General features: G+C 44.2%; 2 protein-coding genes across 3 annotated transcripts in view; both read right to left on the bottom strand.

Moving 5' to 3' along the window:
• LOC131140068 (potassium voltage-gated channel subfamily H member 5-like) overlaps positions 1 to 2,856 on the bottom strand; it is a 53,874-nt gene extending 51,018 nt beyond the window's left edge. The window contains exons 1-2 of the mRNA XM_058090157.1: positions 1,646 to 2,856; positions 595 to 842 (exon numbers count right to left, since the gene is read on the bottom strand). Of these exons, the coding sequence (XP_057946140.1) occupies positions 595 to 667 (73 nt within the window). The 5' untranslated portion in view covers positions 668 to 842; positions 1,646 to 2,856. The remainder of the gene's footprint in view (positions 1 to 594; positions 843 to 1,645) is intronic.
• Positions 2,857 to 3,770: 914 nt separating this feature from the next.
• LOC131140070 (serine/threonine-protein phosphatase 2A 56 kDa regulatory subunit epsilon isoform) overlaps positions 3,771 to 25,771 on the bottom strand; it is a 30,205-nt gene continuing 8,204 nt past the window's right edge. Inside the window, exons 2-14 of one of the 2 annotated variants that reach the window (XM_058090159.1) lie at positions 25,288 to 25,451; positions 9,630 to 9,826; positions 9,457 to 9,558; positions 9,295 to 9,387; positions 9,094 to 9,224; positions 8,950 to 9,009; positions 7,992 to 8,100; positions 7,849 to 7,902; positions 7,730 to 7,780; positions 7,528 to 7,647; positions 7,329 to 7,456; positions 6,387 to 6,488; positions 3,771 to 4,916 (exon numbers count right to left, since the gene is read on the bottom strand). In XM_058090159.1, the coding sequence (XP_057946142.1) occupies positions 4,817 to 4,916; positions 6,387 to 6,488; positions 7,329 to 7,456; positions 7,528 to 7,647; positions 7,730 to 7,780; positions 7,849 to 7,902; positions 7,992 to 8,100; positions 8,950 to 9,009; positions 9,094 to 9,224; positions 9,295 to 9,387; positions 9,457 to 9,558; positions 9,630 to 9,826; positions 25,288 to 25,451 (1,411 nt within the window). In that variant the 3' untranslated portion in view covers positions 3,771 to 4,816. The remainder of the gene's footprint in view (positions 4,917 to 6,386; positions 6,489 to 7,328; positions 7,457 to 7,527; positions 7,648 to 7,729; positions 7,781 to 7,848; positions 7,903 to 7,991; positions 8,101 to 8,949; positions 9,010 to 9,093; positions 9,225 to 9,294; positions 9,388 to 9,456; positions 9,559 to 9,629; positions 9,827 to 25,287; positions 25,452 to 25,771) is intronic. The other variant, XM_058090158.1, reaches the window with a different exon arrangement.

Here is a 25,771-nt window from a genome sequence, read left to right as displayed (position 1 = left end):
TTTAGTCCAAAGAAGAACAAGGATTGACTGTTAAATGGGGAAACATGACTCAGCAGCAGCAGCAGCAGCAAGTCCATTAAGTCCAAAGTGAAATGTGCTGATGGTGTTGTTTCAGTCCAAACGCCCTCACGATCACAGTCACAATCACAATCACAGTCACAATCACAGTCACAATCAAATCAACTTTATTGTCCATTCCGAGTACATGGACATTTGGGGATCACCCATTCCAAGCAACTGCATTTTAAAACATGTACATTTGGGGCATTATTGACTTTTTCTGTTATATTTATAGACATCATTTGATGTGAAAAAATAACAAATGAAGCTCTGCATACCAAATGACGGAAATCAAATGTTTTTTTCACGCAGTTCCATATTAATGGCGCACACCTGGCCGCCCATGCGCCAAAACCCCAAAGTGAGCTTTGTGCGTCATGAACTGCTGAGCCATAACTAAACTAAATGGACAAAAGTTCGCTCGGACGAATGAACATATCGCGAGGATGCGACCAACTTTTGCCAGAAATCGGGAGAGCCCATAAAGACAGAAGAGCAGAAGAGCAGAAGAGCAGCAGAATCGTTCCATCTTACCACTGGACCTCCTGACGATGTTCTCCAGAAAAGTGTTCTGCGGCGCCACCAGGCCTCTCTTGCCGCCCGGCATGCTGCCGTGGCTGGGGTGCTGTGTTCCTGTGAGAGAGTCCTCTGGTGAAGATCATGGTAGCTCTCTGACTGACGGACGCGCACTGAGCGCACAGCCGCGCGGGCACAGGAGGCGCGCCGAGCGGACGGACCTGCGCATGCGTGACTGGGGGCCTTCTTCACGTGAAGGTGAGTGTCTGCTTTTAAAAGTGTAAACACAGACAGAAAGCATAAATAATACTAGGACGATGACAACTTTAGTAGTTGTTTGCACAAACATGATAAATGATGGATGGTCTAAAATGTAACAATGCTCCCCCTAGCGGCCATGACTTAAACTACATGGAATTAGCATTAGTATTAATCAGTGTGGCTGTCAAAAATGTTATTTGTGTTCATTCACCAAACTGTTGTGTTGTGTTTGTAAAAAATGTACTCTCAACAGGACATAAAGTCAAATAAGAGTGCGTGAAAGTTCACTAACTTTAAATCCACACGGATGTTGACGTGAGTCGCCATTTTGAATGGTCACGTGATGTTTTAGGACCTATAGCTAAGTGGCGCGAGACGCCGAAGTTCTTGCTAACAGGAAGTACATGTTAGGTCTGCTAACTGGATACATTTGGATACATTTTGTAGTCGTATTAGATGATAAATAATGCTGAAATGATGGGAATTAAGCAGGAAGAATTGTGTATAAGCTATTTTGTGTATAAGAATATACACAGCTACGCTTGTGTATATTCGTGTGGGCTCAGCTCCTCCAGTGACATTATTTATGGAAAGGAGTAGGCGGATTCTTACTATTTTATGAAGCTCGGGAGAGCAAACAGTAGACACAACACTTTAGCACATTAGTGGCACATTAGTAGAACATTAGTAGCACATTAGCGCTACCTACACGTTGCCTTAATTAGCACAACACTGGAATGAAGGCTTTGGGGGCAAGGAACATCACAAACTGAATTTAAATGACATCAATTAAAGGCGGGGGACTCACACCCACGAAGACACAGGAGTTCGACGGTGGGATGTTGGGTGAATTCATGATATAACAAAAAAGACCAAGATAGAAAAGAAAAAAAAAACAAACAAATCAGTCGCCTCCATGTTCCAGGATGCATTTCTGCATGACGTCAACTCCACAAGCATTGGACATGCGCGCCCCCCTGTGGAAGAAAGATTTACTACAGAACTGAAGGACAACTCTGTGAACGATCAATGAAATAACTAGTGAGAAAATACATGTTATTTTCTAGGATTAGCTGGGGGGGTATGTTTAAAAAGAAAAAAAACATATATGATGGAAACAATGGAGATTGTGAAAAGGAGCATATTCAGGTAAGATGGAACGGGTGGAGAAGTGTGGTGATGTGCGATAGAAGAGTTTCAGCTAAAATGAAAGGAAACGTATACAAAACTGTGGTGAGACCAGCCACGTTGTTTGGACTAGAGATGGTGCCACTGGGGAAAAGACAGGAAGCAGAACTGAAGGTAGTAGAGATGAGGATGCTCAGGTTCACGGTGGGAGTGACCAGGATGGATAGGATCAGGAACAAATCCATCAGAGGGACTTTACAGGCCAGACTGAGATGGTTGGGACATGCCCAAAGGAGAGATAGTGAATATATATACCAATAATCATCTGATATTTTGAGAATAGTCGTGAATTTCCGCAAAAAAAAGTGATTTTGTTACAGGCATTGCGAGAGACAGCTATGAAAAAGGGGTAAGGAAGGTGGTAGTGAGAAGGGTTAACCAAAGGCCAATCTGTTTGTCTTCAAGTGCTCTGTTTTGCTGCCACGTTATAAATAAAAACTTGCCTGCAAGTTTAAACTTTATTTTCATAATATTTTTGGAGTTTTTTTCCTCATAAATATACAACTTTATTCGCGTAATACAAGTTTTTTTTCTTGTAAATGCACGCCTTGTATGTATTACAACTTTATTCCTAACCCTATTCTTGAATATACGACTATTTTCACAATACACGTTTTCTCATATACATCTTTATACCAAATTTACAATGATTCTCGCAGATACCCAACTTAATACTCCTGATATTACAACTTTATTCTCATAAATTTTTTACGATTGACATATACGACTTTGTTGTAAAATATTTTTCCATGTAAATATACGACTTATAAAACTTCTCCTTAAATTTACGATGATTCTCGTAAATATACAACCTTATTTTCATAATACTACAACTTTATTCTCTGAAAATTACGGCTATTTATGTAAATGTACAACTATTCTCATAATATAAGTTTTTCTCTCAAATTTACAACTTTATTTTCCCAGTGTGACCCTAAAACTCCAGCGTAGAAATGTCCAATATGTCCTTAAACACCACATGCACGCACACGCATCAAATGAATCAATTCATCATCTGGGCTTTATCACAAAACAGGTTTAATTTAATATCTCTTTATTTTTTTTAAATAATTAAACATTTGTCTTTGTCCAACCCTTTTGTTCTCACGTTTTCAATCGAGTTCTAGCTGGCCCGTTCTAAAGCACACATGACTTCTTCGAGGAAGGGAGGAGTGTCGTGGTCAACTCGCCATCGGAGTGGAACCCCCCCCCCTCCCCGCGACCCCTACACCCTTTGACCTCTCTCGGCCTCGCCTACCTGACTTCACCCACCTAAACCCCGCCCCCTTCCTTCCCTCCCTCCCCAACTAAAAAAACAAAAACAAACATATATCCAATGGTGAAAAGAAAGTTCATCCAAATCCCCAAATGAGCTAAAAGAGTGGAGAGGGAGAAGAAAAAGCCTAAAAGTGGGAAAGACGATCATAAATAGCAGGACGTTGTTCCATAATACCTCTTTATATCTCTCTCCACGCTTTCCTAAACAGAAACAGAAGCTAAATGACTACAAGATACAAGATTATCAGTGTACTGCATTCATGAATGTACAGGCTGGTCGTCTTGCTTTTCTTCTCACTCTTAATACTGTGAAGGCGACACAGCACCCCCCGGTGGCCAGGAGGTGGCGAGGCAGATCACCGGGAACATCTTTGGCGCTCCTCTCCACACTTTTTGTCTGATTGGCCTGTTATGGGGGCGGGGCGGGGCGGGGCGGGATCAGTGCCAGACTGATACCACGTGGCCGGGAGGGGGTCCGGAGGAGGGGGAGGGGGTCCGGAGGGGGGAAGCGCTCCTTCACTCTTCGAGGAGGCAAGGACTGCGTCTACATGAGTGCTCGCAGCAAGACGGTCAAATGAAAGGTTTGGTCAGCGTGGTTCCTCCACGGATATTTATTCATCAGATGCTAACCGTAGCTGCTCGCTCGGGTACCACGCGGATGAGGATTGTGTGAATAAAGTTTTGTCTGGTCGCTTAGCAACAGACGCACACGTACAATACGAGCGACGTCGTCTTAAGTAGGATTGTCGGCCACTAGCGTTGACAGCACTTAGCTTCTCTGCTAACGTAACAGCTAGCATCCTTAAGTCTTGCTGGTGCACGGCTACTTGCCGCCACTAGGAGGCGACATAACTGCCGTCTGCAGGTCGGACGCGTACGAACACGCACGTAGACGCACTCGAGTGTTTTTGTCGCATTCGCTTCCCGTTTGTGGCGGAGGGGGCGGAGCCAACAGAAGAAGTCCCACAGCAGAAAGAAAAGAATCAGACAGGACTGCAGCGATGAAGACGAGTGCGGTGAAAATCAAACTATCTTCTGGCTTTTAACGCTGTGCTCCACGTCCAAATGTTTGTTTGTTAAAAGCCCCGCCCACACAAGTCATTTTCTCATTTTCTATTTTTTTCCTCCTTTTATTTATTGTAGTTTAGTTTTTTTTCCGTCCGTTTGCAATAATAGCAGTTTAAGGGAACAAAGAAAAAAGAATTATTTACAGTGTTGAAAGTGTGAAAACAGACGTGATGAATCTACTGTAAAGTAAGTCGCACAAACACAGGAGAAATAAAAACATAAGAAAAAAAACTAAACAATTAAGAGACCAGCGGGCGCTCCGGATGGATCCACACGTGATGGACTTTAGTAGGGAATCTCTTCTTGGAGCTCTGGGCAGACATGGCTGATGTGAAGGGGGCGGGGGCTGGGGGTCAGACAGGAAGGTCAAGGGGGTGTGGGTGGGTAGGGGAGTGTGGTGGGGGGCGGGGCGGGGCGAATTGGAGGTTGTTCAGCGCGGTCTTCGTTAAGTTGGGATGATCCCGTCGCTCCTAAGGCCTCGCTTCAGCTCCAAGTCCTCCAGCCTCTTCCACAGCTCCTCGCGCTCCTTCTCCTTCTTCTTCTCGCTGGACAACAACAGGGATGCCGCTTTAGAGCCGCAGCTTTAGAGCCGCAGCTTTAGAGCCCGCAGCTTTAGAGCCCGCAGCTTTAGAGCCCGCAGCTTTAGAGCCCGCAGCTTTAGAGCCCGCAGCTTTAGAGCCGCAGCTTTAGAGCCGCAGCTTTAGACCCGCAGCTTTAGACCCGCAGCTTTAGACCCGCAGCTTTAGACCCGCAGCTTTAGACCCGCAGCTTTAGAGCCGCAGCTTTAGAGCCGCAGCTTTAGAGCCGCAGCTTTAGAGCCGCAGCTTTAGAGCCGCAGCTTTAGAGCCCGCAGCTTTAGAGCCGCAGCTTTAGAGCCCGCAGCTTTAGAGCCCGCAGCTTTAGAGCCGCAGCTTTAGAGCCGCAGCTTTGGACCCGCAGCTTTGGACCCGCAGCTTTGGACCCGCAGCTTTGGACCCGCAGCTTTGGACCCGCAGCTTTGGACCCGCAGCTTTGGACCCGCAGCTTTAGAGCCGCAGCTTTAGAGCCGCAGCTTTAGAGCCGCAGCTTTAGAGCCGCAGCTTTAGAGCCGCAGCTTTAGAGCCGCAGCTTTAGAGCCGCAGCTTTAGAGCCGCAGCTTTAGACCCGCAGCTTTAGAGCCGCAGCTTTAGAGCCGCAGCTTTAGAGCCGCAGCTTTAGAGCCGCAGCTTTAGAGCCGCAGCTTTAGAGCCGCAGCTTTAGAGCCGCAGCTTTAGAGCCGCAGCTTTAGAGCCGCAGCTTTAGAGCCGCAGCTTTAGAGCCGCAGCTTTAGAGCCGCAGCTTTAGACCCGCAGCTTTAGAGCCGCAGCTTTGGACCCGCAGCTTTAGAGCCGCAGCTTTGGACCCGCAGCTTTGGACCCGCAGCTTTGGACCCGCAGCTTTGGACCCGCAGCTTTAGAGCCGCAGCTTTAGAGCCGCAGCTTTAGAGCCGCAGCTTTAGAGCCGCAGCTTTAGACCCGCAGCTTTAGACCCGCAGCTTCTGGCCACAAATGCTAATGATTGACGGCTAACTTTACCAGGCGGGGAGCCTCACTCCATATGCTAGACACGGTATCCAGATGATTGACATACGGTAGATCTCCGCTATTTGCGGCGCTTACTGTCATGCATCAGTGAAGCTTAACCCTTCGATGCACGAGTGAGTGGACCCTACACTCTTCCATAAGTGGCTCCAAAACAACCTGAGCGGGTCATTTTGGACCCACTTATGCATCGAAGGGTTAAAGACAAACACGGAACGAATGCAGACATTTTTAGCTGTGATATCACATGACATGAATTAGCGTTATTTTTATGAATATACCTCATGAATAATTTGTTTTATTTGTACAATATGCAGATGACCTCCTCATCATCATCATGATGATCTATAGAATGAGAACAAAGCCTACAAAACCGATCTTCCACGCCTAACATCGCTAACGTTCACAAGGACAACACCGCCAACATCGTGGCGTGATGATGCAAGAGTCGCTTACCGCTGGCGGTCTGACTTGTAAGTGGCTGTGAGTTCATCGAATAGTGGATTGTTCATCTCCATGAAGGCCTTCAGTACGTTGTAGACCAGCGCCACGATGGCCCTGTGGAGCACACAAACAGTGACTTGGAGGTTTTACGCCACAAGGGGGCACCCTAGTCTTCTTTATTTCAAACATCATCCAAACATACTGAACAAAGCAAACGTAAATCAACACAAATAAAACATTTAATAATAAAAATAAAATTATAAAATAAAATGAAATAATCCCACTTGAGTCGTAGTACTTCCCTATTGTCACTGCTATCCCAAATACTGTGTTTTACACTTACACTTCCTTTAGCCTTTTATTTTTGTTTATTTATTAGTTTATTTCATTGTATTTATCATCTTTCCTCTTTCATTAAAAAGCCAGGGTCTAGGGTGGGCCTGCTGACAGTGGACTGCAGGCCCAGTCAGCAAGCCCCCACCCGGCTGCCCTATCTAGTTAACTTGGGTTCATCAGTGGTGTGTGTTGCATCATTATTATTATTATTATTATTATTATTATTATTATTATTATTATTATTATTATTATTATTATTATTATTATTATTATTATTATTATTATTATTATTATGATTATGATTATGATTATGATTATTATGATTATTATGATTATTATGATTATTATGATGATGATTATGATGATGATTATGATGATGATTATGATTATTATGATTATTATGATTATGATTATGATTATGATTATGATGATTATTATGATTGTGATTATGATTATTATTATTATTATTATTATTATGATATTATGATTATGATTATTATGATTATTATTATTATATTATTCCCTGACAGTACGTGGCCCTAAACGTCAGCCCCCCCCTTCCTGATTGTCTGTCCCCCACAGCAATGGCAAAGAGACGTGTGAAAAGGCCCCACTCACGGGTTCCAGTGTTCTTTGGAGATCCGGTAGAGGCTGGCGAACATGATGGGCAAGATGACGCTGGAGTTCTCCTCGATGAGACTCATGATGTACTCGTTGTTCCAGTAGTACAGCGCCCGCTCGGCCACCTGCCATAGGAAGACATTTTCGATGACGCGGGGGGCCAATCGGCCGCCTGGACTGGGATGCGGTCACCCACCTGGAAGTGTGGGCTGGAGACGCATCTGGAGATCTGTTTGAAGAGCGGCTCTTGGATCTTGACAAACTGTGTCGGTTCTATGACATCCAGGATCTCCTCCAGTTCGCCTAGAAACATCACCTGCGGCCCGAGAAGGAAGCGTTAAAGAAAGCGTGCCCCCCCCCTCCCCACGCGGTTCAGAGACAAAGAGGACGAGGATCACCTCTTTTTGACTGCACGTTTTAGGCCAGAACTTCAGTAAGCCTCTGATGACCTGAGGAGCAAACACAGGGTTGAAGAAGCTGCATCTTGAACCAGGTGTGGATCTGTGGCGGTACTTACTGGTTCTGTTAATGTTGGGTCTTTCTCTAGGAACTGTACAATGCAATACGCCAACTGCACCGGCAAAGAAGACGAGATGTTTCAATGAACAACACTGGTGACCATGGCACAACAGGAAGCATGCAGAGCACCAATCACTGTACCTGCGCGTGGAAGAGCGACAGGCTGCGGACCGTGTGGAGCGGGATCAACACTTTGACCAGAAACTGTTTATGCTCGGCTTTGAGCGGCAGAGCGAAGCCATTGATTATACTGCAAACAAGAAACATCAGCCTTTAAAAACCGCTTGCTGGGTCGTGTGCCCTCTGCTGGCTGCCAAGGGGAACTAGCATACGCTAGTATCAGTATCAGCATCTTCTATTGGCTGTGGACCAGCTAACCTGCAGCCGGTCCTTACATCAGGTGCTGTGCATTCGGACACAATTGCTATCAAATGTGGCTCCAACTGATAAATGATACAATGGAGGAAATATTGATGGTGAAAACGGAGCTTTGCAGTCCTGATGGAGAGTTGATCAACACGTTACGCATATAAGACGCACATTGATCTCACATTCTAGATATTTATTACAAACACAATAGCATGTCAAGAATGAAAAGCTAATGTGGCTCCAGGTTTTTTTATTATAAAGGATTAGCTTGAGAGAGGGCTGCACGGCGGTCGAGTGGTTAGCCCGCAGGCCACACAGCTAGGAGACCCCAGTTCAATTCCACCCCCTAGAAGCCATGATATTTGACTAGTGGGCTGTAATGATGCCATCAGTCCACTGGGAGTGCTGTTGTTGTTGTCTGATGCCCCCTGGTGGCCAGTCCTCACTGGGAATATTTTGCTAGTTTAGCACCGTTGGTTAGCACGTTGGCCACACCGGAGCTCTGGGTTCCAATCTCTGTGTGGAGTTTGCATGTTCTCCCCGTGCATGCGTGGGTTTTCTCCGGGTACTCCGGTTTAATCCAACTTTATTGTATAATTGTAATATTGTAATATTTCACAGTTGTAGCATAAAGCTCACTAAATGTCTTCTTTCGGTAAACACTGAGATCTTGTGAGCCACCGATGCGAATGTGAGTGTTGTCGGTGGTGGTGGGGTGGGGGGGACATACCTGCCCAGGATCTCCAGCAACTCAGCCACCCCGTTGAAGTGCTCCGTCTCATAAACAAAACTGCAGAGAGCACAGGTTTGGAAGGTCAGGTTTTTAAAGTTACAGGACAAAAAGTGTCAGAAGAAGAAGTGTGATCATACTCACCGTAGAAAAATATTATTGATCTGTTTTCGTATAAAAGCCCTCAGCCCCAGGAATTTGCCGTAGATTCTATGCAAGACTGTCTTCAGGTAGTCTCTCTCCCGAGGATCTTCGCTGTCAAACAGCTCCAGGAGCTGAGAGGAGGGACAAAGGATGAAGGAAAGGAAAGACACCGCGCGGCATTCACGAGCGTGCAGGACTCACCTGTAGGACAAACTTCTGGTCTATGTACTTTTTGGCAATGCTGGGCTGGAACTCCTGACTCTCCAGGAAGCGGATGAAGAACTCATATACCAACTGAGAAGGAAAGGCGTTGTTATTTACTTTAGAGACAGACGGACCGGAGACGAGGACCTCCAACGTTACCTGTAAGTGAGGCCAGGAGGCCTCGAGCGTGGGCTCATCCTCCTCAGGGTCAAACTCATTACTGTCGCTGGGCGGAAGGGTCCGGAATATGTTGTGAGACACCTGAAGTGGAGACAGAAACACTCGCTCAACCCCTGAAGAGGAAGATCTGCACGATCTCCAAGCCCACTGACCATTTTGACAACTTCAGGGTAGGCCTGCTCTGTCAGGTAGCCCCGGCTGACGGTCACGTAGTCCACCAACTCGTTGAGTGTGGAGCGCTTGTACTCCTTCATCTTGAGGTCCGACAGAGTGTCCATGAAGTCAAAGACAGTACAGCACTGCTGCAGCTTCTTCAGGAACAGCTCGGGCTGCTCCGGGGCCGGCACGTCTGCGCACGCACACACATGCACACACACACACACACACACACACACGCACACGCACACACACACACACTGAATGGCCTGCTTCATAACAAATGTGTATTTGCAAAGTTATTCAGCGTTTCCCATATACAGTAAACCTCGGATATATCGGACTCGGATATATCGGAAATTCGCTCACAACGGACAGATAAAAAAGAACCGATTTTTCTGTAATGCATTTCCAATAAAAATTCATTGCATATATCGGATTTTTTATAACGGATTTCGCCTATTTCGGACAAAATCTCCAGTCCCGTTCCAATGCATTTCCATGAAATTTCCCTGGCATATATCGGATGGCCGCATCTTGTCGCTCCGATTCACCGAATCGTGACAGGCCGCTATACAACGTCATTTGCAGCGTTTGCAGCGTTGCCTGCGCGTCCAGGTACATTGGAAACATAGTCAAGGAAGTGCCTTTTTATAACGGATCAAATCCCATTTACGCATATACCGGATATAAATCCCATATATGCGTAAAACGGACATTTTCCGGTATACGCATATAACGGATTTCGCTTATATCGGACAAAACCAGTGGGAACAATTGAATCCGATATATCCGAGGTTTACTGTATTTATTTATTTATTTGTGGCAGCCCGGTCAAGTAGATTTGTCGCTACATGCTAGCCCTAGCTTATAAACCCATTATAATGAGGCTGTGTGTACAACATTGCTTGTTAACACACACATCTATGCCAGAGAAGAAGATGTAGCAGGAGGGATCATTACCAATAAAACAAAGTCATAAATGTTGTAATTTTTCATAAATGATAGAAAGAAGCAACAGTACAGCAGACAGTATGTAGTACACACATTTGTTGTATTTGTTGTGCTTTGATTCACTTTATCGCCAACAATGTTATTCCTCTCTACTACAGTGTTATTTATTATTTATTACAATTACAAATGGGCGGCACGGTGGTCTAGGGGTTAGCGCACAGAGGGTTCAATCCCACCCTCGGGCATCTCTGTGTGGAGTTTGCATGTTCTCCCCGTGCATGCGTGGGTTTTCTCCGGGTACTCCGGTTTCCTCCCACATTCCAAAAACATGCTAGGTTAATTAGCCACTCCAAATTGTCCATAGGTATGAATGTGAGTGTGAATGGTTGTTTGTCTATATGTGCCCTGTGATTGGCTGGCGACCAGTCTAGGGTGTACCCTGCCTTACGCCCGAAGACAGCTGGGATAGGCTCCAGCGACCCTCGTGAGGAAAAAGCGGTAGAAAATGAATGAATGAACAATTACAAATGCATCATGGTAGCTTTTGCAAATTAGATGACATCATTGCATCGTTACGTCAGTAAATAAATGTGACTGCATTGGACGCCCGTGTTTTTTAGGCTCCAAATCACAGCCTTCTTGGAAGGAAATATAACAAAACAAGACTTTTGAAACCACGTAATCATCCGATTGGTGGTCGCACGGCGTATGGATGCACAACGTATGGATGCACAACGTATGGATGCACGGCGTATGGATGCACGGCGTATGGATGCACGACGTATGGATGCACAACGTATGGATGCACGGCGTATGGATGCACGACGTATGGATGCACGACGTATGGATGCACAACGTATGGATGCACAACGTATGGATGCACAACGTATGGATGCACGGTGAGGTGAGGCGAGGCCAGGCGGCAGGTGACTTATGTTACAGGCCCACTGAGATGGTCGTGGGAGCGCGGAGGGAGGGGTCGCGCAGAGTTCACACCTGCTAGCTCACCACTTGAGCCACCACCGTGACTCAGTGGCGATGGTCTTGCAGGGCTGCTTCTTTGTTATGTAATAGATAAGCCGCTGCGAAGGCGCCGGACAACGAGCTGTGTGTGTGTGTGTGTGTGTGTGTGTCTAATGCCATCATGCATGAAGAGAGAAGGCCCCTCGGTCCAGTCTAAAGCTACTTAAAGCTACAGGGATGAAAAGGATAAATTCATATTGGTTGTCATGACAGTCATAGTCTGAGCGGCTAACCTCGCCATGATAGAACATAGACACGTAGTATGCTATAGCTATAGAAAGCTATAGAATTGGCCTTTAGAGCACCCAGAGGTACTTGGCATAATTAACTAGGAATGGACGACAGTGTGAAAGTATTGAGGAGTTACAGTAATACTCTTGACTTCACTGTAAAGGTACAATTAGGGAAGAGCGAGCCATAAAATGTCTGCAGCAGTGTCTTATTATACACTCAGCATGCACATCAGGGTATATGCACTATATATGCACTATATATGCACTATATGCACTTAGCTGGGGTTAAGGGTTAATGAATCACGTGCCGGTACCGTAGGGCTGATGGCTACTTGGACATTAAGTAGAGGTCAAATGTGGAGGTGGGGACGCCAGAATAGAAGATGGCTGTGTGCAGATACCAAGATGAAAAGTCAACATCATCAGTGTGATTAAGTACACCTTTTTTCATTCATGGTCTGTGGATATTAAAAATAGTGTGACATTATGACTAATGAGACTAATGAGTTGGCTGCAGGATTTGGGAAGGAGGGGGTCAGCTAGTTGCCGAGCCTGCAGCGCCATAGGAGTGGCCATAGGAGCATGTAAAGGGCCTTAAAGGACGCTATGAATAGACTGATAATCACATAGGACACCCTAAGCCTTCACTGACTCGCGAGAAGGAGAAAAGACCGACAACGGAGGCCGCCTGTGGAAATGTCAGGTCAATAAAGACAACAATGGAGGAGCTATTGCTAACCGGCTCACCGTGCCTTTTGGTGACAGGTCAAACTGCAGGTTTACATCCAACGTGGACCACAATTGTGTCGTTTGATGCAGATCCAGAATACCAAGTGAACCAAGTTCAAAAAACAGACCAGAAGTCAGAGATCAGAGCCTCAAGTTACAAAAAATATGAATAGTACTGTAACTATGCAAATGATGAACATACACTATTCACAACAAGTTTGGGGAATATCAGTTCATGGCGAAGACCAGCTGGGTGCGAGAATAAACGTGTTTCTCGTCCAAACTAGCATGACGTCATAGAATGCTCTGGTACATTAACAAGCGGTAAAACACAACACAGTGTAAACACAGTCATACAGTCCGAGCACGCCTAGCATGCTCTGCTAAACTAAGCTCCCCTGCCTATCTTCCAATCAAAGATTTTACTCCAGTTTTCGCTGGTGGTCGCCTTCAGGGGGGTTCGGCAGGGAAATACGTTCCCACACAATCGTTCCTTCTTCTCATCGGTGACCTCATTTGATTGACAATTTGTCCACAATTGGCCTCAATTCCATTAACATGGAAATCAAAAGGGCCCTAAATTCTGCAACCATCAACTATGAACAATATGAACAATAATAAGAATGTGTCTATATCCCTCTCAAACGGATGCAGTACGCGTGTATCTGTGGATGGAAAACGTGATATTCATTCAAAGTTATCGCATGCCGTGTGTGCAAATGTTTCTGCTGATTGATAGTACTTCCTCCCCTTGATGAAACATCCATTATGCAAGTATTCCAAGTTTCCCTGTTGTCATCCTTTCTTTCGGCGTTGGTGCCGCTTGTGTGCCTTGTTACCTGCTGGCTGCACTGGCGAATAATGTCGCCAAGATACACAATGCGCGTGGTCAAGTCAATGGTGCACGCTTGTTTACAAAATGGCAGATTCCAAGAAACTGGTTCTCAGCAAGGTTCCAAATACCTAGTCACTGTTGCGTTACAGCATACAATGACTGACCCCACTTTCAACCTTCGATGTGGGCCGTCCAGGTAAAGACATAGCACACAAAGCAGCTAGCCTGCAGGTCTTTGACCGCTGGTTAAAGCCCAGAGAACCACGTCTGGCTCAGTGGTTGATGCTACTTGTTAGAAGACACCTCCAGAAGTGCAGCATGCACTTTGCCACACTTCCACATACGTAAAGAATCATTCCATTCCACTCCATTCCACTCACTGCACAAGACTTCCTGTTCTTTTCCCACTGAGGATGAAAATTCACCAGCTGAACAATAAGAGTATTGGTGATAGAAAACTGTAGGAAACTATCCAGCAGATGATATTTTTTGGCACATGAAAACGGAGACAGACTTGATGCTGGTCAAGTGTGAGGGGACCAGCGGGACAATTTGTTATGTTGCTAAATGCTGGCCTATCAACACAACTATTCTGAGATGCTTTATGAGCGCGGCTCCATCCTGTGTGCAAACACTCTGGCCTTCCTCTTCCTCTTCCTCTGCTGCCATGTTCTTCTTCAGCTCAGCTTCGTTGGGCTGCCCGGGCAGAGCGAGGGAATTGATGAAGTACCGAGACAACTTTGGTGGCTTTGCAGCGCTAGACGTCCCACAAGACGGGCCATGAAGATCTGGTTCACACTGAGACCTTCAACAGCCACATTTACATGAGTTTTTCTCTTTCCGAATGGAATCTTTCCGAATGACTTTTCCAAAAACAATGGTATACATGGAAAAGAATATTCCAATCTCCTGTCTACATGCGCCGCTATAATCAACCAGAATAGTCAACATCACATGACTAACACAATGCTTATTCAGCTACACAAAAAATAAACATGAACAGAAAAGATGTCCGTTGTTTATGGAACTTTTATGTTTATGGAACTTTTCATTTATAAGTCGCTTTGGAGTATAAGTCGCAGGAACAGCCAACCTATGAAAAAAGTGCGACTTATAATCCGGAAAATACGGTATATATATTTTTTTTTAAGAAAAACTGGACTTGTGAATGGCGTATAGAAGGGTTTAGATTCTGTTCCACAGATGGCGCTAATGCACACCAAAAGCTGCTTGCCAACCGCCAACAAACAACAGAAGAAGAAAAACACAAGGAAGAAGAACAACTTTCCGTTTGAGCGGGTACAAGATACCTCAATCGGATTGGGGAAAGGAATATTCCACCCCTGTGAATCCCATTATATGTTCATTCGGATTGGCACTTTTCTTTCGGAATGAGTTGTATACAAAGGTTACGTTCCTTCTGTTTCAGCAAATAAACTGAATGTAATTGGAATATTTGGGACAAAGAAAAAGGTTTTTCGAAAGGTAAGTTTCGCTTCAACGTCCTACTGGATGGCTCTCTCCACAAGACCAAAGTTGTTGATATCAGCTGATGCCGTCATATACAGTGATTGTGTTTTGATCTGACAAATCCAGGCCCATCAAGATGTCAGCCTCAGTACCAGTGAGGAACACATTACACCACTCGTTAACACACACTTTTTAGGAGCTTGGGATTTCCCCTGCCGTGTGTGTGTGTGTGTGTGTGTGTCAACTTGAGTTCCAAGAAAGAGTCCAGCTGATGGACTCGGCAGCGGAGTGGATTGCAGCCTGCAGGTCAAGTCTGTGAGACGTAACGTACAGGGGTATAACCTGTGGTTTTTAGTAACGATTCAAGTCGTATCGTGATCCGTGGTTGCCAAGGCGATTGAAGGACGATATTGGTTCATTTAGAACGGTACAACCCAAAACAATTCAGTAACTTTAAATGGATTCAGTAAGTTTTTAGCCAAAAATTGACTGTGAAATAAAACTCTGGATACTGGAGGTGAAGTTTCCTATATTACCATTGTTTTTTTGTTGTAAGGGAATTGGGTATAAATTAATTATTAACACGTAAACAACAATTAATGGCAAATGCATTTACGTTTTATTTGAATGAATGGCAACCAACAGTGAATTAACAATGAATGAATGAACAGGTTGAATTAAATCAAGCCTGTGATGAGTTCTGATAAAACATGTCTTAAAATTTAAATTTGATACCTCATTCATTTCTCTACCCTGAGTATTTAAGAAATTAGAGCCGGGAAATAGCGCCTTTGGTTGGCATTGCTTTAACATTGAATCAAGACAAATGCTGTGATGTGTCAGATTTGAACTCCATTTCATCTGCAAATAGAAATTAAAGCCAATTTATCCTCTAATTTATCCTACATACCTTTTATCTTGTCCTCAAGCTCCGATCCATGAGTTTGAAAGGCTTAAAGTATGACGTATGACTGGTATAAATGTGGTATAAACGGTCAGTATAAATCCAGTATCAAATGTGGCGATGACATCGCAGGCGGACCAAATCGAGCGTAGCGTCCGAGGTGTATGGTGCCTGGAGTCACTCTTTACAGGACAAAAAAAAAAAAAAACCTCACGAACCGGTGCTCTTTGGAGAGGACGTGTCGGCTCTGTTTATTCAACTGCACATGTGCCGACCACACTGTAACCTTGGCAACCACAACAGTCGCCTTTACATGACGTCATCCGTGCGCCACACTCAACTGGCATGACTAATCAACTTACAGGAGTAACGTCTAAGGTCTCCACAATTAAAAGGGATTTCAAACCTGACGTGCTTTATTTCCTAGTATTGATTCAATCGATTGATTGCCTTTTAGACTATGATAGATCTACATATCATCCGGAATGGAAACTTGCACAACATAGACCAATGTCATTGGGTCGTAGGAATATCAATCGATACACCCCTAGTGACGTACTATTACTTTTATATACGTACTGTATGTTCTCACACACCCACTTGGAGTGTCATGAAAGTGGTGGATCACATGACTGTAAAGCAACTTGTACGCTGGTAGGACATCAATGTGCTCCAGCTGCAACCTTCGCCATCTGCACTGCGTGTGACCTCTATTTGACCTTACGGCTGCAGTGTGCACGAGCATGCGTGTCAGTGTAGCCATTTACTTTGACTTGGACAAATATACGTCAGCTTGAGCGGTGGTTGTGTGCAATGGGGTACAATCATGTGTCTTGGTGGGCTTGACAAGTCGCCAAGGCTAATCACTGCATGACGGATACGCACGGGCGAGGGGGGGGGTGTTTAGCATCGACCATCTTGACCTCTGTGATCCTGCATCCTCCTCGTGTACCGTTAATGAAAATGAGTTCAAGAAGCCGAAACGGAACGTAAGGGTTAACAACCGTGACATTCACATCTGTACATGACATCACAAGCATTAAAGCAGGGGTGTCCAAACCATGGCCCAATCTCTATCAAAGTCTCAGCGTACAATGGACTATGGCCGGCGCAACACATATACTTTAGCGATTTGTACTTATTTGTACTTATTTGTACTTATACAGGGCGGAGCTAGCGTCTTGGACAAGGCCAAGATTGTTCAGCGTAGCCATGAATGGAACAACCAAATAGACGCAAGATTACACGCAGCAACTATCCGTTATTATGGTTTTGAGGAAATCATGTCAATCTAAATTATTAATTTTTATAGTTTTACATGAAGAAAACAATTCAAAATGCTTAGACGAAAGATATAAATGACAAATAAATGAAGACATTATTGATGACGTGAAATCACAACGTACATTTTTGACTTTAACCAAAAAAAAACATGCTATCCAGGGTGGATGTTAACTGAGGTTCTTTTAGTGGAACGCATTTCTTCATTCTTCATTTATACCAGGGGTGTCCAAAGTGCGGTCTGGAGGCCACTGCTGGTCTCTGACTTTTTTTTTTTTATTGGGTTGCAACACATGGCAGAAATAAAATAAAACAAAAACTCCATAAAAATGGGGAATATGGGGATGAAGGCACTTTTTACAATAAAATAATGGAGGTGTGTCCCGCATCCATTGAGAAAAGTTTGGACACCCCTGCCTTTCAACGGCATGTTAACGCTGCACTTCCTGGCATTGCTCAAAGTCGCAGTAAAGAATGCTGATATAGTTATTGAAGAACTTCTGGTACGTCTATTATCAGTAGATGCGCTATATAAAGTTGTTCCACACGTCATAGAAGAACACCACCGTATAAATAATTATTAATGACCCACATACAAACAACCGGCTAACCTTGTCTAAGCACCGCGCCGCTGTCAATCATTAACATGTGCACTTTGCTCGCCTCTGGCCAGCAACAGTGCATGTCGGTGAGCTATGGCCACGCCCCAAGGTGTGACGTGTGGAATGGAGGTTTCAGCTGAGGTGGAGCGTCTGTATTGTGCATGCACGCACTATGGCGTCTTTCATTTCTTTGAAATGATTGCAATATAGGATTGAAATTCACATCTGAAGCACATCCAGGGCCTCACCAACACTCGGTCTGGGTTGCTCATGTGTCACTTTGCCATGACCGCAGGCTAGCGTTGACAAAAGGTGGAATCAGGCTGACACTGACGAGCACCATGACAGCTGAGGTGTGGACAGAAAGCTAGCAGTCATGCTAAAGCGGTTCTGTTGCAGCATTCATTCACCACTGTTGGACAATTCAGGCCAAGAACAACAATATGAACTCAACACAACACGGGAAGAACCGGTCCTCCACCCCTGTTTTCTTGGAGTTTTTCCCATGTTAAAAGACCCAGGATCCTGGACCGGATCCAAGCAAGAAGCCCTGATGATACAACAACTTAAAACAATGTCCAAGTGAAGGTTATTAACTCCATTTGTAACATTTAGACAAGACTGCTCAGTGTGTGATTCCCAAGTGCAAACGATTGTTTGTCCTTGGGGTATTGCCGTAGTCAGGAAGTAGCTCTACCGCCATTGGGACATGCAAGGTGCCAGCCCTGTACTTATTGAGCCGTAGAAAAGGTTTGCCTGAAATGCTACTTATGTATTAGCCGTTTAAGTGGAATAGACATTGAAAAGATTTAAAGCCAAGTCAATTGCTGGTGCTAATCTCCAGCGCCTGGATTGGCTTTCCAATGTAAAGGCTGTGAAATGGAACTCAATTGGAGTCTTTATTGAGAACCGGCTATTTGTGTCCAGCTAGCAAAGTAGAGACCGAACGTTAGCCACGCCTGACCGCCCACTACTTGAGAAGCACTGGAATAAGCAAAAGACATATAATCATAAAATCAGTAACCAATAGTTCAGCTATAATGACAAATCAACCCCCTGTTGGTGGTCCTGAGGGAACAAACACCCTGGATCAACTCCAGCGTTCCCACTGCGAGTGATAATAGACGCAAGCAGCCAGTGACTTCTACATGGGTGTGTCTTCAGGGAAATCCTCCACATTTAGCAGCGACTGAGAACTGCTGAGTCAGGCTGCATCCTCACGGAATGTCAACACCGGTTTACTACAAACCACACACATTCTTCAGGCCGGGACTGGGAAGAATAAAAATGCTCTCCTTTCACTGGAGGACTTTCCATTGAGCTCACAGCCAGTAAACACACTCTTCTTCTGTTACCGTGCTGGTCCATTTTAAGGGTACGCCTCCATCTGGCCGACACACTTATGACGGGGTTGGACAGCCGAGGCTAACTTTAACACTCCATGCTGGTGTGCTGACTGTGAACCCCCCCATTTCCCAATCCAGACCCTAGCATAAAAGCCGTCACTCACGCAATCAGGATTCTGCTCCCTCGGTGACGTCCGCGTCAGTGGTCGGAAAAGGCGGCGACGAGCGTATCGTTGAGAGCGGATTTGAGGCCAACATGTGGGCAACAGGAGTTTGGCGGAACTTCCACTTGTGCCTTGTTTGTAGCGAGTGTTGCTGGAAAAATGTAAAGAGACACCTCGGGGCTCGGGTTTCTCCTGAGGGCAGTACGTGGAGGGGCAGGGTGGGCGCAAGACGAGGTTGGTGGGTCGGTGGGCTTCACTGGCCAAACAGAAGCAGAGGGAGTGGAGCTGAGGGGGCATCATTGTACCTCGGAACCGGTCTATTTCTGATCTGCTGTCTCTCTCTCTTTTAAAGTTCCACTGAGGAAGTGTGGCCGACTGACCCCCAAGACGCCACCAGATCTACTGTACCAATGTTAGAGTAATAGTATGGGAGGAATAGTTTCATGCCAGGACTAGATACGTATTAATCGCTCCTCACTGGGATTGTATTTTGTAGAATCAGTGTCCATCACTGCCAATCTAAAAAACAAACATACTTTAGCAATGCTACCAATTGTTTGTGTGTTACGTCATAATCATAACACAAGCCACGTTTCAATGAGGAGTTTTTCTCTTTCCGAAAACAATGGTATCCACGGAAAGGACTATTCCAATCTCTTGTCTACATGCGCTGCTATAATCAACCAGAATAGTCAATGGGGCATGCCCAGTAAAACGTAAAACATCAACATCACGTGATACCGACTTCCCCGAGTTTTTTTTTCACTTGTTGGAATAACTCCGTATTGCCAATTTTTCCTTCGTCCAGTCTTGAAATTGAGTTTGGATCAAAAACAAACTTCCCGCAGCCGATCCCAGTGCCGATTGCTGGCCTCCATTTTTAAAAGTGAAGAACGTCTGGATCTGCGTGTTACGTCATATCTGAGCATGCGCTGAAAGAACGCACCCGGGATCAATTTAAACAGGAAAAGATCAAATTCAATCTTGCTAATATTTTATCATTAAACTGGGGACATGTTTTATATAGATATATATTTTCTTTTGGAATAAAAGTGGACTTGTGAATGGCGTACAGAAGGGTTTAGATTCTGTTCCACAGATGGCGCTAATGCACACCAAAGCTGCTTGCCAACCGCCAATAAACAACAGAAGAAGAAGAACGCACCCTGACAACTTTCCGTTTGAGCGGGTACAAGATACCTCAATCGGATTGGGGAAAGGAATATTCCACCCCCGGGAATCCCATTATATGTTCATTCCGATTGGCACTTTTCTTTGGGAATGAGGCGTATACAAAGGTTACATTCTTTCCGTTTCAGCAAATAAAGAGAATACAATTGGAATATTTGGGTCCATGTATACGTGGCTATTGGAATATTTGGGTCCATGTATACGTGGCTATTGGAATATTTGGGTCCATGTATACGTGGCTATTGGAATATTTGGGTCCATGTATACGTGGCTATTGGAATATTTGGGTCCATGTATACGTGGCTATTGGAATATTTGGGTCCATGAATACGTGGCTAGTGTGGCTTTGCTGTGCTGTTTGTATTCGGTTCCAGGAAGGTGTTCTCGAAATAACGTCACAGTCATGATGGCAGTGGTTCGGAAAACTCGCAGCTTTTATTTAGTTTATTATGTTTAATGGCAGTCGTATGACAAAATCTTCAAAATGTTTTTTTTTTGTGTCATTAGCACTTAAAAGCTGTTTACACAAAAGCCAAGTAATTTAATACTTATAATACTTTTCCCAACTGTAACTTATCATTATGGCTTACCGGCTTACCATTAGACCCTTCCTTTATGGAACTTGCTTTGTCCACTGTTGTCCAAAATGCATTTCTAAGCCAAATAATTAAGATACACGGACGATCAACAACTTAATATTGAATATGCTGAAATTGATTATCAGGTAGCTAGCCCACTCTACAGTCCATACCTCGGTTTTAGTTGTTTTTCAGCACATTTTTTATGCCTAAAGAGAACTTTTTAACAACAAGGCAGCGCTAGTGTCCATACACTGTTAGCAGAAGGAAAATCAAATGTTCTGCAGAGGTAGTCAGTGGTAGTAAATGTTTCACTAGACATTGGCGACGTGAGGAGGAAGACGATGACAAAGGCCAGAGCAGATTAAAAGAGCCAAGCCCCATCATCTCGGGAAACCAAGAGTGGCAAGTGATAGAATCCAGTTCTGCGTGTAGATGTACAAAAAAATACAGTGGATTCACCCGCCACCCATGTCTCTCTGTTGCTATAACAACTAGACACACGCTGCTGTCTGTTCCTGCCCTCGTTGCAAAGATCTTTCGCCGCAGCACAGAGCTCAACCAGCCTTCAGTCAGGTCTGCAGCAGGAGGATCATATTTCATATTCTACTCTACTTCTATCAAATGAATCCATATTTTATCATTGAACAGACTCAAATAGTCGTCAAGGTGAGCAGAGAAAGACTAGCCAGGCCAACATAGCACAAAAATAACCACGAGCCAAGGTGTGACCATGCCCATACACGTTCGTTATCGTTCCTCACACATGAAGACCCTGTTGACAATAATCCATGTGGTTCTCCTGTGTGATCCGAGTTATATGTCTGTCACAATAAAGCCTACAAATTATGGCAGATAAACCATAAAGTACACATTTTTTCATCATGTCATGATAATATGGCATAATAAGTACACCATATCAAATGCAACTTGGATATTGAGTATTGAACACTGTAACTGGAACTTCTGCATAAAATAATTGAAACAAACATCACCTTGTACTTCGGTAAGACAAAAAAAATTAAATAAAAATTAATAATTAAAATAAAAATAACAACTTAAATTATATTATGAAAGCAGGAAGTGAACAAATGTGACAGTTAGTGATTGTAAAAGTACCAGATGGAGGGGTAGGATTTAATAAGCTTTGCTTCTTCCTACTCCTTTTGGACATGCGGAACTGGGAACTGATTATGGGATGCACTCAATTGGAATCTGATGCATGTTTAAATGAAATTAAACCATTACCATTACCAAACATCATTAAAAATTCAACAAAACAAGACAAAAAAAACCCCAATGAAAATAAAATGGACTAAGTCTTTTAACAAAAATTACACTATTTAAAAATCATAATCACATTATTTCTGATTCTGAATCTTGTCTGGACATTGACTGGAAAAAAACTGGGCTAAGATTTTTTTGGTCAAAGCATAATGACGTTAAGTTCTACCGTTTTGTATTATTTATTTCATTGTCTTTGTCACAAACCCTTTTTCATATCACAAAATGCCGGGAGCACAGATGGGCTGATAGATATTGATATTGATCAGATGGTGTCTTATACGGAACGTCTGACACACTCCCCATTCACTCCGCTATAGAACCAACACGCCCAGGTGACAGAGAGGAGGAAACCCAACACGAGGCCCGGAAAATTATGGACTTCATTTTTTATTGATCATGCGATGAATTAATGAGATTATTATGGGAGGCCTATTGACAGGTGTTGTTAAGGCCAGGGCGTGGTGTTACTGAGGAAATGTTACCATCAGCATCTGTTGTAAGCCGGCCTGCAGAATGCGTCATCCTTTTACCCCGAGGCCCCATCCACGTGTATTTTGGAGGAAACTGCACCCTTGTCGTCTTCCGCTCGCCGTCTAATAACAAGCTCTGTCCATCGACTTGAAACAAGACCATGCAGTAGGATGCAGACCTCCACCAGGGCCAAGCCCTCCATAAAATGTCTTGGGGGAACTTTAAACACAATTCATGACAAGAAAAAGCAAATGAGTCATTGTCCAAGTGTAGAAAACCTCGAATATCTTGCCATACATTCAAGTATTTGTGGATGTCCGTCATGATCACATTTGGGCTACCAAACACAGACTGCAATAACATCAGCTAACAACATCACATGAGCTAACAAAGCAAACAGTCCAACACACAACAACAACCAACCCTCGAAGTAGAAGAAGATAACGACTAAGCACTAAAACCAACACGTAACTAACTGTTTTTTCCAAAGTGTCCGCAAGGTATTCTGGGTACTCCAGCCGCAACTCCGTTTGACACTGTATAGGGCCCTATCATTTTCAAGAAAAACAGAATTTACTGTTATGCTAAATCTCGCAGAAGTTGACATAATGTGAATGAAATGCTGTCTTTAACAGGAGAAGGAATGTTTTTGTGGAAAGAAAATTCCGCAGCGGACTGTTCATTCTTGGCGGACAACTCCTGGAAAACAATAAATTCCAAAAACCTCCCACACTAAACTCGTCAAAGCAGACACCCGCAACACCGGATACGTTGGTGGGAAAACTTGGCGGCTGCCTGGCATCACGGCACACGTGCGACCAGATACGAGTAAGACGGTCGACAAGGGACGCGCTTTGTTCCTTATTGGCGTGAGAATGAAAAATAGGATGTCAAATGTGGGGTCAATTGACGACAGCTTGTTACACTACAAACTTAATCGATGCTAGCGTGGGTGATCGCTCACGTTTCTATCGCATTTGATCGACTTATAACATCTTTAAAAAAAATGTAAAAAGGTAAAAATAAAAAACTAAATGGGAATTTGGAAAAAAAATCAAACTAATTTGAAATTTCATAAGCCTCTAAATATGGATAGTGAGATATTGGATGTACAATAATAATAATCAATAACTTAGTGTTCTGTTAAAAAGGTTTTCATGTCACATTTCTTACGCCACAAACCAAAAGGCTCAGATTTACCTGTCCACACACAAACGCTCGTTTTTTTTTTCAATTATGCAAATAGATAGACGACTACTGGGGGTGTCTTGCGTTGGGTTCTGCTGGGCCGGTGCTGCACGTGAGGTCAATCTAACAGGTTGGTGATTTAATAATGGAACGCCAGGAGTTGGATGTTTACCTCAGGCTTAAAGTTCAGTACAGACCAGAGCCCAAATGAATCTAAAGTTCTTCCACTTGGTTTCCACGGACATATAAGGGAAAGCAGGGAGACTGAGACAAGAGGTCTTGTGATCAGATGGAATGTGTTCTGATCCAGATCCTGTTGAATTGCTGCACAAGTGTCGGTGCGTGTGAATTTCAACAAGCTGATGGACCGGGCCACGTAAAGGAAAGGGTGTGTTTGCAGAGAGAGGGAGAGAGAGAGGGAGCATTCGCTAATTGACCAATGCCTCAAACTTGGCGGAGGTCAAGTTTTCTCTGAGTATCTCCATGTCATACTGTAGTGGCTATACTGTATTATAGATGGGGATGGGAGTACATCGAGTGATAACTTAATTTTTTTTTTAGCGGCATTGGTTTTGACAAAGGGTAAGTTATTGCACTGGCTTGATGTTGCAGCTCCGAAAACGGGGGTGCCCAAAGTGTTTGTCATCCTCAGCACACATAAAAAAAGGGTAAATTTTCAGAGAATAAAGTCCAAATATTACTATAATAAAGGAGAAAAATGTGTAATCTTACAACAAAAAAGTCCAACTATTAATTTGTTAAATAACTAAATACATAACAATGACACAACAAAAAAAAACAAGCAAAAAAAAAAAGCCGGGGGTCACTTCCACAGCGCCCCCACTCCGGCCGGCCGGCGATGAAGAGGAGCACGGCGGCATCATTCTGAGGAGGTGAGAAATGTGTGGAGCTGTGCGAAGGAGAACGTGTGACGCTAAAGCAGGGAGGTGTTAGGTGGCGCTCACGCAACGCTATCGTGTGTGCAAACGATGGACCTGAAGTCGTTTTCGTCAGGGGCCATTTACCATTCCATGACAGACAGAATCTTTGGAGTGCCTTTGACGTTACTTCTGCCGTGGGCTTGTTTGTTGCTGAACAAGATTTGGGCAACGGAGGAATGACATTCCGGTGCATGATATGAATATATAATATTATAGGAATACAATGGGGTGCTTTCAGAGCAACATGTACAATAAAGGTGAGTGATGTTCCACATCAATTAGTTGTAGCTCCAACAGCAATCTGCATATGGCTTCAGTGGCCATTGCTCACTACTACTGCTACTACTACCAGGGACTACGCTGTAGTATAATTCTACCAGTACAACAAAGGGTTAGGGTAGTTTTCCACCACACACACTGCAAAAGAATCTGCATGGCAACACTGTGCCCTTCTTACCCTTGAGCAGCGGCAAGGGCGTGAGCTCTATGGGTTTGCCCTGAGAGCGGAACTGGGACGAACTCTGCGACCGCTTCTGCTTGGCCTTCCTGACAGACTTCCGTGAAAATCCGTCCACTTTGTCCACAGATGGAGACGTGGTGGCTGGCGAGGACATAGCCCTGCTGGGGGGGACACAGACAAAGATACAGCATGTGAGGCATACATTAGCAGAAAGTTCTGTGGAAAGTGATATTGTCATGAAATATCAAAGCAAAGCATGGTCAAACACACACATGTACCACATGTACCACATGTACCACATGTACCACATGTACCACATGTACCACATGTACCACATGTACCACATGTACCACATTTTTAGAGCTTAATAAAAAATATTTACAGTGTTAACATTATTAGAGCCCTCTAGACATAAAATAACACCCCTATAGTCATCTTTAGTATTCTAGTCACCATTTTAGCCAATATTATAGATATAGTA

The sequence above is a fragment of the Doryrhamphus excisus genome, chromosome 13 (genome assembly GCF_030265055.1).
Source record: "Doryrhamphus excisus isolate RoL2022-K1 chromosome 13, RoL_Dexc_1.0, whole genome shotgun sequence".
Classification (NCBI taxonomy): domain Eukaryota; kingdom Metazoa; phylum Chordata; class Actinopteri; order Syngnathiformes; family Syngnathidae; genus Doryrhamphus; species Doryrhamphus excisus.
This window is presented reverse-complemented; position numbering and strand designations above follow the sequence as displayed.